The 11,563-nt window shown below is 34.2% G+C and overlaps 1 protein-coding gene across 1 annotated transcript in view; it reads left to right on the top strand.

Annotated features, from left to right (window-relative positions):
- Positions 1 to 35: 35 nt before the first annotated feature.
- Positions 36 to 11,563, top strand: part of LOC134721846 (zinc finger protein 423-like) — a 30,376-nt gene continuing 18,848 nt past the window's right edge. Inside the window, exons 1-3 of the mRNA XM_063585094.1 lie at positions 36 to 715; positions 6,613 to 6,639; positions 9,024 to 9,179. Of these exons, the coding sequence (XP_063441164.1) occupies positions 676 to 715; positions 6,613 to 6,639; positions 9,024 to 9,179 (223 nt within the window). The 5' untranslated portion in view covers positions 36 to 675. The remainder of the gene's footprint in view (positions 716 to 6,612; positions 6,640 to 9,023; positions 9,180 to 11,563) is intronic.

Genomic DNA, 11,563 nt, shown 5'->3' with positions numbered 1-11,563 from the left:
ACCATTCGTAGTCTCTCTGCGCTATTCATGTCGTCTATAGGCGAAGTCATGCAGTACAGACAAACAATACAAGACAGATTATTTGAAACCTGACTGGAAGTCCCACTGGGAATTGTTCATCGACAAAACAGCATGAAACGTCTCCCTGAGGAAAACGTTCAATACTTAAGTGTTATTAATGAATACACCCTTCTCGACAATAATTTACCTGGCGCAAACCATTGGTCGATATCGGAGGCAGCTTGGCACAGCTGTTTATTGAACACGAATCTAAAAAGAAACTCTCAGCGGGGAGCACCCCTGGGGATTTCTCTGCTACAAAGCAATTCAATATTTATACACTGACGTAGCCAATCTCCACATGGCATGCTTTTAACTTACTGAAATAACATTTATAACTCAGTTGTGTATAATTTTAGGTTTATAGAGAAATGAGATTATAAAATGTTAAAAGTTTGATTTTTCAATAAGGAAATTTTATGATGCATTTAAAATTGACAGGATATTATTGTGCTGAACTTTTTCTACAACAAGACAATAAAGAGAAAATAAAATTAGTTTAATGTGATCTTGTTCACTGAGAATAATAATACTAGAATTTTTTCACACACAAGGATATAAAAAAAGTTTTCAGAAAAAAAACTGTCAAGACATACTGTTTTCTGCATTCCAAAGATGTCGAGAAGAAAGCAAGCAAGACCAAGATCTTTTAAAAGTAAGTGGGTTTTAAGTACAATTTTAGGTACATGTAATGTATATCAGCATATTATAAATAACTAGATACCATGTGCCAAACTGTTAAATGTATTTACTTTTGAATTTGATTATTAATACAAGACACAGGCCAACTGTCAAAGACATTCTAATTTCATTTAAAAGTGTTTCATATCTTCACAAATTAATCAAGTTGTTTAAATAGAGTTCAATTTTTACACAGTAGTAATGTAAGTATTTAATTGGTATAATATGTTCATTCCCACCCCCCTTTTTTATACATGTAAATTTAGGGATTAGGATGAAAGGAGAAATACTGGCAATAAAGTCACACAAACAGAATGTAGGTAGAAAGGGGTTTATAAATGCACTATACTTATATGTCTAATGGATTGACTTTTGTTAATGCTTTATCATTATTATTAAGAGTTGATAATTTTCATGGGAGTTATGGGACTTTGACCATTTAAAAAAAATGTACCAAAAGATCTATACCTTGATGAAGCACCACTCCAGAGAAAGCTCTCATATACTTAATTAGGTTCATTGTTTGCCATCATATGAAGTTGACCATATTGTTTAACTAATTGGATCCAATCCATTTAAAGGAGTTAAAGGACTTGATGTTTTTTTTCTCACAAAAACAGCAGCTTCTTTGAGATTCTTTTATAGAAAGCTCTCATATTTGGTAGAAGTGTTTGCCATCATTCATGTACATGTATGTAGGCGACAATCTTATACTGTCATTTTTATCTAACATTTTAAATGGTAGATACATGTACATGATGTACAGGACCTTGACCTTTTTTTAGCTCACTTACTGAGAGTTTTTCTCATCATTCTCGACTCCTAGTCTGTTTTGTCAAATTACTGTCACATAAAATTTTAGGGTTATTTTGTATTTTTTGCTCACCTGGCCCAAAGGGCCAAGTAAGCTTATCCCATCACTTTGCGTCCGGCGTCCGTCATCCTCCGTCGTCCTCGTTAACTTTTACAAAAATCTTCTCCTCTGAAACTACTGGGCCAAATTATACCAAACTTGGCCACATTCATCATTAGGGCATCTAGTTTAAAAGTTGTGTCCGGTGACCCAGTCACCTATCCAAGATGGCCGCCATGGCTAAAAATAGAACATAGGGGTAAAATGCAGTTTTTGGCAAATAACTCAAAAACCAAAGCATTTAAAGCAAATCTGACACGGGTTAAAATTGTTTATCAGGTCAAGAACTAACTGCTGTACAAATTTCAGATGAATCGAACAACCCGATGTTGGGTTGCTGCCCCTGAATTGGTAATTTTAAAGAAATTTTGCTGTTTTTGGTTATTATCTTGAATATTATTATAGATAGAGATAAACTGTCAAGACAAAAATGTTCAGCAAAATAAGATTTACAAATAAGTCAACATGACCATAATGGTCGGTTGACCTCTTTAGGAGTTATTGCCCTTTATAGTCAATTTTTAACCATTTTTCGTAAATCTTAGTAATCTTTTATAAAAATCTTCTCCTCTGAAACTACTGGGCCAAGTTAAATCAAACTTGCCCACAATCATCATTGTGGTATTTAGTTTAAAAAGTGTGTTTGATGACCTGGTCAACCAACCAAGATGGCCACCATGACTAAAAATAGAACATAGGGGTAAAATGCAGTTTTTGGCTTATAACTCAAAAACCAAAGCATAAAGAGCAAATCTGGCATTGAGTTAAATTGTTTATCAGGTCAAGATCTATCTGCCCAGGAAAGTTTCAGATGAATCTAACAACCAGTTGTTGGGTTGCTGCTCTTGAATTAGTAATTTTAAGGAAATTTTGCTGTTTTTGGTTATTATCTTGAATAATATTATAGATAGAGATAAACAATTAACAGCAATAATGTTCAGCAAAGTTAGATTTACAAATAAGTCAACACGACTGATATGGTCAGTTGACCCCTTTTGGAGTTATTGCCCTTAATAGTCAATTTTTTACATTTTTCATAAATTTTGGTAGATTTTTAGAAAATATTTTCCACTGTAATTACTGGGCCACTTCATTATAGATAGAGATAATTGTAGCAACAAGAATGTTCAGTAAAGTAAGATCTAAAAACACATCACCATCACCAGAACACAATTTTGTTATGAATTTATCTGTGTCTATTGTTTAATATGCACATAAACCAAGGTAAGCGACACAGGCTCTTGAGAGCCTCTAGTTTGTTATTATCTTGAATATTATTATAGATAGAGATAAACTGTTAACAACAATAATGTACAGCAAAGTAAGACCTAAAAATAAGTCAACATGACCAAAATGGTCAATTGACCCCCTAAGGAGTTATTGTCCTTTATAGTCAATTTTTAACAATTTTCATAAAATTTGTAAATTTTAACTAACATTTTTGACTGAAACTTTCAGGCTAAGTTCAATATAGATAGAAATAATTGTATGCAGCAAGAATGTTCAACAAAGTAAGATGTACAAACACATCACCATCACCAACACACAATTTTGTCATGAATTCAAATGCGTCCTTTGTTTAATGTTCACATAGACCAAGGTGAGCGACACAGCCTCTTTGGAGCCTCTAGTTTAGTTATTATCTTAAATATTATTATCATGATTATGGATACAGATAAACTGTAAGCAGCTATAATGTTCAGCAAAGTAAGATCTACTAAGAAGTCAAAATGACCAAAATATAAATTGACCTCTTAAGGAGTTATAAATCTTTATAGTCAAGAATAAGGGGTTCTAAGAATAAAGTCTCCCTGGTACTGGAGCATCTGTTCATGGAATCTTTATGACCATTATCTCACAGGTTCAGGAGCATTTCTAGTTATAACCCTTTTGAATAAAGTCTCACAGGTACATTGTGTACAAGACCAACTTTATTTGGTGTATGGAATGATTTCCATGATTTTAAGATGTACATATCTGTCTGGCTGATATCATCTGACATTGACCTCATTTTCCTGGCTCATTGGTCAATGTTAAGATTTTGTGTTTTGATGTGATTTTACAAAAAATAGGAAAAGGTTAGCTATATTTCACGTATGGAATAATTATTAGTTGTACTTGTCTGCAGTGTGGCAAGTATAATCTGACCATGACCTCTTTGCCATGGTTTATTGATCAATTTAAGATTATGTGTTTTGGTCTGTTTTTCAATTACCATAAGAAATAGGTCATCTTTATTTAGTTCATAACATAATATAGCTCAACATGCAGACTTCTTATACGTTCAGGTATTTCACATCCAATTTTTTATGGAAATATTCTTTATAAAGCACAAAGGTGTCAGTATTCACCTCAGAAACTTACAAAACCTTTGAATAGACTTATTAAGAAGGGATATAATTACGATACTGTTGTCAAGTCAGTAAAGATTGCATATTTTGGCGTTAATATTGAGCCACTGATAAGGTTTTTGCAATGGAACTAAACACATTTATTCTAAAAACAGTTGTTGGCATGACACAGGTTATGTTCTTCTCATATATGTTATGATGGTATGATACTAAACCCCTAACAGGAAGGATTGTGTCTGATGTTCATAGGATGGAGAGTTGTCTCATTGGCACTCACACCACATCTTCCTATATCTATATATGATGAAATCATAATCTTTCAGTCAGTTTAATTGAAGTCTGGAGCTGGCATGTCAGTTAACTGCTAGTAGTCTGTTGTTATTTAGGCCACACTTAAAAATATTTTGGTTTGCCCAAACCCTACCCAAAGGTTGAGACAGTGGGTAGGTAGGTAGGCATTTTCTTTTTTTTTTCAAAAAAAGAAATTGAAGTATCAGATGTTTATTAGTCTTCATGCCTATTTGATTAAAGAAAAACTTCATCAAATCAGGACATAAAAAGAATTTGAGTAGGCAGCTTTTTTCTGGGTAGGTAGCGTTTGGGCAAACAAACCTATTATTTATTATGGCCTTATGTATTATTTTCATTTTGTTTATTTTCTTTGGTTACATCTTCTGACATCAAACTCGGACTTCTCTTGAACTGAATTTTAATGTGCATATTGTTATGCGTTTACTTTTCTACATTGGTTAGAGGTATAGGGGGAGGGTTGAGATCTCACAAACAGGTTTAACCCCGCCGCATTTTTGTGCCTGTCCCAAGTCAGGAGCCTCTGGCCTTTGTTAGTCTTATATTATTTTAATTTTAGTTTCTAGTGTGCAATTTGGAAACTAGTATGGCGTTCATTATCACTGAACTAGTATATATTTGTTTAGGGGCCAGCTGAAGGACGCCTCGGGTGCGGGAATTTCTCCCTACATTGAAGACCTGTTGGTGACCTTCTGCTGTTGTTTTTTTATTTGGTCGGGTTGTTATCTCTTTGACACATTCCCCATTTCCATTCTCAATTTTATTGTAAGGTCACATTAGGTTTACATGTCTGTCTGACCTTGACCTCATTGTCATAGATCTTTTAAAATGTTACTTTTATGTGATATTTTAGTATACATGTATTAACCTTCATCCTTCAGACTTTCAACATTAAATCAAAGGCCAGTAAAGCAGGAAAGACATTTCAACAATCGTGCCCTCTTGTTCATGTTATTTTTTGTTGACAACTAAAATCACACAAACCATTTTTTAGGTATTGTGGTTATAATATATTCTTCCTTTAAAACATGATTAGTAATAATTTGTTTAAGTTATTAACTTGGAAATGTAAATTATAATAAACCAACAAATCAGGTCTGTATCAGGGGATTGTATGATATTATTCCAACTTTCAACATTAATTACAAAATTATGAAAAAAATTTGGTTTGTGTCTATATGCTATAGAAACTTTCCAGCGATATTATTGTTGAGTATTGATTTTAAACAGTAGATCTCACAGGAGTTTTCCCTTGTGTCAGTAAAACACAGCGTAAACATAAAGAAAAACCCCATAGCTATTCTTGTATATGATTGACGTCCCGTGGTGTTCATTCAAATCCCTCACGACACTTTCTAATGACATGACTTCCATCAAAGTTTCCATGGTTACCATTATGTCTGGAAAATAATTGAAGAGGAAATAGTTTATGGAATGAATTCTTTTATCTGAAAGATATTTGGTGATTTAATTTTTACATGTAGGCAGATTTTTTAAAGATAGAATCTGTTATGTTTGCTTTTTTGCAATGAAAGATTTATTCATTTTGACATGTTCAAAGAGTTCGATCGTTTTTTCATGCAGTTAAATAACTGAATTGATTGATTGATTGATTGATTGTTAATATTCATACCGGTAATTATTAAGGAAGTATATATTACCATGATTATTTATAGTAAAAAAGGTTCTGCAAAGATCATCTACCAGGAAAATGGTGGAAAATTTAGACTGTCAACGGACAAGTTGAGAGTATGTTGAATAGGGACAGACATTGTTCTTGCAACAGGTGACCCATTGACCCCTCAGAGAGTTTTAAATAAGAGTTCTGAACACCCAGTGAGCTTGAACAGTTCTAATAAATGACATTAAATTTAGAGTTGACTCTGAGGACTGAATTTTCAAATATATTTATACCACTGAATTAAATGAATGCCCACTTAAGAATGAGTTTTTCTACCAGAAAAAAGGTGGAGGAAACGTCACATTTATACCCTTTCTTATCCTTTGTCTTTCAGTGCAACATATTGTAAGAGATATATATAGAAAAATGCATTTTTTCCCCCTGTATCTGTCTGTCATGTTTGCCTTATTTTTAATTGTTTTCACATACAAGGTGTACCAGATTATGGATTCAAAGGTTTGTTTTAACAATACATCAGAAATGAATGTTTGAAACCAGAGTTAAAAAGTCATATTAACTGCTATTAAGTGAGTTATGTCCCTTGATATTTTTTCCCTTGGAAATTTGAATTAATTTAAATGATAAACCAATATTTACTGAAGTCTTCTATTTTGCAGGGGAAGATGAAGAAGACCAAGAGACAGGTAAATTCTATCGTGACTTTTTGTAACACCTTTTTTCATTGGTTACAATATATCAGATTCGTAGTTGACCCTAATTGGAAACACAGCTAATGGTTTCACCACCAATCATTACATACATCTTTAAGTTGAAGTTATGATCTTGAAATGGGGCTCAAATGAGGTCCTTTCCTTCCATCCCCATTGAAACAAAGAATGGGCTGAATCATGTTAAAAAATATTTTTTTTTTTAAATCTCCAGGAATGAAGTTACTCAAGTTTGAAAAGGAAAGTTAACATGGCAGAATTTTCTTAACTGCTTTTATGAAAATATCAGAAAGAAGAAGTAAAAAATATATAAACAAAATGGACATGAACAGCTAAATCCTTAAACCATTTTAATGTAAAACCATTCTACCTAGTTCAAATTTTCATCTTGTTCATGTTTTTTTTTATTCTTCATTGTTAAGGAACTTTTAAGGTTAATTATCTTTTTCAGGGGTAGATCCATCCATTTTAAAAGGGGGTTTCCCAACCCAGAGTAAAGGGGGTTCCAAACTATATGCACCCATTAAAATGCATTGATCATGCGAAAAAATAAGGGGGGTTTCAACCCCCCCTAACCCCCTGGATCCGCCAATATTTTTGTAAAACTGATTTTTTGCATTTTCAACTATTAATCAGTTAATCAAGCAGGAAACTATTGTTATATATATAATATTATCTTTTACTATATATATATATCATGTCTTTGATTTAAAAGACAGATTTATGCATGCTGTTTCTGATGTTTGTGTCCGCAGCATAATTTAACAATTGTCAAAGAATGTGATTAGATCAGATAAGAATATTGTATTCATTGCTATGTAAATGTTATTGTATTAGCATTAGCACATCACGTTTTCTTAAAGATGAATTATTGTATTCCATTCTTGTATTGAATGAGTAAATGTTGGTGTTTAACACCACTTTCACAGTGTAGGACAGTAAAAAAATTACTTCACTGGCCCAAAATGCCAATTGGTAGCCCAATTATTTTACTCAAATTTGTTTCCGTGTTGAGTCATAAAAAATGAAAAAAAACCCACATGAAACCTCACTGTCCAGTGCCTATAATATAAATCAATATAGGGTTTTGAAGAGGAAAAGGTGACCTCTCATTCCATGAGAGTATCGAGAAGTGAAGTTCCATTACCGGTTTCGGTTGCATAGTGATGTAGTGCTCATCCCTGAAGATTTTGTATCAAACATGTTCTGCGAATTGATATATTAAAATTAGAACTGAGAATTTTCGCGATATCCTATCCAGGCAGTCATTTCAAAAGTTTGTATTTCAATACAAAATGTCAGTGCTAAACAAAATCAAAAGACATTTTATAAACGTAATATGTTCTTATCACTTGTGTCCTTGGGGGTTCCGTGAAACATATTTTGACAGCTTCTCATTTGTATCCGCGTGTTATAGTTCTTTTCATAATTTCCTTGTCTTTGTTTGGTTTAGTGGGTCAGACGAGATTTTACTGTCAATGGCTGTCGTTATCTTTTATAAAACACAATTTGTTTAGCGATCACCATTGCCAGTAAAGCCTTATTTGACCCACTAATCAAGCAATATCACGCACCACGTGTTTGTCATCCGCCATGTTAATATTCTTTTGCACTTATTTTTCTTATATATGTATATCCTTCCAATTATGGAACACCTCCTCAACTTGTTCATTTCAACGATGTGACCAGAGGATATCCGAAAATGATTGTTCCGAAGTTGGGGTGTGTTATTTTTAGGAGTAATTACGATTTTTAGAATAATAATGCACTCGCCCAATGATTTATTTTTGGGTCAGTAACTATCTATCTTTTTACAGTTTCTAATCGCCCAATCAAGGTTTTGGTCGCATTTGGCAACCAGGCGACCGGCTGTGTCCTACACTGCCTTCACCACTCTATGATATATCTTGGTAGCTATAGCTTTTATTTGTGGAGGAAGACAGAGTGCATAGAGAATACCACTTAGCTTTAACAGGAAAACGGTCAAAACTGACGTGTGTATAGTGCGAAAGTCAAAAATTTAGTGCTAACAGGCTAGTGATACAATAGATTGATTGATTGTTAGTTGCTTAATTTTCAGTGGCAAATACTGCATGCATATTCAGTACCAGTGATACACTAGATGAACTTCTAAGACCTAAATACAGAGTTCTCTAAAGTTTTATAATTAATCAACATGGAAGACATTTAACAAGTTTGAAAATTCAATATCTGTATTTGTATATATCAGCAGCCGGTATACAACAAAAGCAGGGTCCAATCAAAGATGTTTGTACACTAATGTTCCAATTTGTGAATGGTCACTCTGTTAAAGTGAATATGAATATCTCTCCTCAGTGTTAAAGTTTGTTTTTTTACAGAAGAATGTGATGATAAGAAAGTTATGTTTGAACAAGAAGCAGACCAAGTTGTTGTCTCCATGGACACACCATCCCACTATAACTGTGATCTGTGTGGGGACAGTTTTAACAGCATGGACCAATTCATGGACCACAGGAATATGGATTGTCTCTCTGGTGAGTAATTGGTTCATAAATTGTCTAACTGGAGAGTAATAATTGGGCCATAGACCTCAGGACCACACATTGTCTTACTGTTGAGTAATTTGGTGTGGGACCTCAGGACCACACATAGTCTTACTGTTGAGTAATTTGGTGTGGGACCTCAGGAACACATATTGTCTTACTATTGAGTAATTTGGTGTGGGACCTCAGGAACACATATTGTCTTACTGTTGAGTAATTTGGTGTGGGACCTCAGGAACACATATTGTCTTACTGTTGAGTAATTTGGTGTGGGACCTCAGGAACACATATTGTCTTACTGTTGAGTAATTTGGTGTGGGACTTCAGGACGACACATTGTCTTAATGTTGAGTTATTTGGTGTGGGACCTCAGGAACACATATTGTCTTACTGTTGAGTAATTTGGTGTGGGACCTCAGGAACACATATTGTCTTACTATTGAGTAATTTGGTGTGGGACCTCAGGAACACATATTGTCTTACTGTTGAGTAATTTGGTGTGGGAGCTCAGGAACACATATTGTCTTACTATTGAGTAATTTGGTGTGGGACCTCAGGAACACACATTGTCTTACTGTTGAGTAATTTGGTGTGGGACCTCAGGAACACATATTGTCTTATTGTTGAGTAATTTGGTGAGGGACCCCAGGAACACATATTGTATTACTATTGAGTAATTTGGTGTGGGACCTCAGGAACACATATTGTCTTACTGTTGAGTAATTTGGTGTGGGACCTCAGGAACACATATTGTCTTATTGTTGAGTAATTTGGTGTGGGACCTCAGGAACACATATTGTCTTACTGTTGAGTAATTTGGTGTGGGACCTCAGGAACACATATTGTCTTACTGTTGAGTAATTTGGTGTGGGACCTCAGGACCACACATTGTCTTACTGTTGAATAATTTGGTGTGGGACTTCAGGACGACACATTGTCTTACTGTTGAGTAATTTGGTGTGGGACCTCAGGAACACATATTGTCTTACTATTGAGTAATTTGGTGTGGGACCTCAGGAACACATATTGTCTTACTGTTGAGTAATTTGGTTTGGAACCTCAGGACCACACATTGTCTTACTGTTGAGTAATTTGGTGTGGGACCTCAGGAACACATATTGTCTTACTATTGAGTAATTTGATGTGACACCTCAGGAACACATATTGTCTTACTATTGAGTAATTTGGTGTGGGACCTTAGGCTACACATTGTCTTACTATTGAGTAATTTGGTGTGGGACCTCAGGACCACACATTGTCTTACTGTTGAGTAATTTGGTGTGGGACCTCAGGAACACATATTGTCTTACTATTGAGTAATTTGGTGTGGGACCTCAGGAACACATATTGTCTTACTATTGAGTAATTTGGTGTGGGACCTCAGGAACACACATTGTCTTACAGGTGAGTACTTGGTGTGGGACCTCAGGACGACACATTGTCTTACTGTTGAGTAATTTGTCTTACTGTTGAGTAATTTGGTGTGGGACCTCAGGAACACACATTGTCTTACAGGTGAGTACTTGGTCATGCAATGAACCACAGAAGCAAATTGTCTAACTGGTGAGTAATTTGTCTTTGGACTTTGGCTTTCTCGTTACTTTGACATATAATAGTTTACTTTTACAAGTTATGACTTGGATAAGAGAAGTGTCTCATTGGCACTCATATCACCTCTTCTTACATCTATTAGTTATAAGCATTGAACGTGCAGTTATGGGTTGGTGGTGTTTTGTAATGTATTCCTAAATAATGAGTTTGACATGCATCCATATGTATATCAGTAGCACAGATCAATATTTTAGAATCACTGGTAATTTATTCTAATTCCCAATGTTCTCTTAGGACAAAAGAACTAAAACCCTTCTTAAATCTTTAAATATACCATGTCCTTCAGGAATACAAATATTTATGAAAACATGAAGCATTCAATTGTTTATATGTTAAACGTCCTGGATGATAACTTTGCTAATGAGTTTTATGTAAAAGTTTAAAATTTTAGCTCCTCATGGAATAGAAAGAACATGGCCTGCGAGCTATGAATGATACGTACTGCAAGTTTGTAATCGTGATGCATTGTCTTTTTTTGTGAAATATTGTCATGGAGTTATATAGTACTGTGTTGTAGCTTGTTTTGAACGGATAGATTGCAAATCACAAAGAGAGCATAATTTTACTGTTAGTTATCTATTTTTGAAAAAAAATATCCATTTCAACTTTGACTAAATTATATATACAATGCTTGAATCACTTAACAAAAAGCCCTAAAAACTTTTACTTTACCAGTAGTCAAAAAATGAAATGCATAGAAAGCTAAGTTAATTGTAAAAAATGGAGAATTAGTCCCCAGCTTCCTATCAAAAACTCATTGTATT

The sequence above is a fragment of the Mytilus trossulus genome, chromosome 6 (assembly GCF_036588685.1).
Source record: "Mytilus trossulus isolate FHL-02 chromosome 6, PNRI_Mtr1.1.1.hap1, whole genome shotgun sequence".
Lineage (NCBI taxonomy): Eukaryota > Metazoa > Mollusca > Bivalvia > Mytilida > Mytilidae > Mytilus > Mytilus trossulus.
The sequence above is the reverse complement of the archived record's forward strand: the minus strand, read 5'-3'. Positions and strand labels throughout refer to the sequence as shown.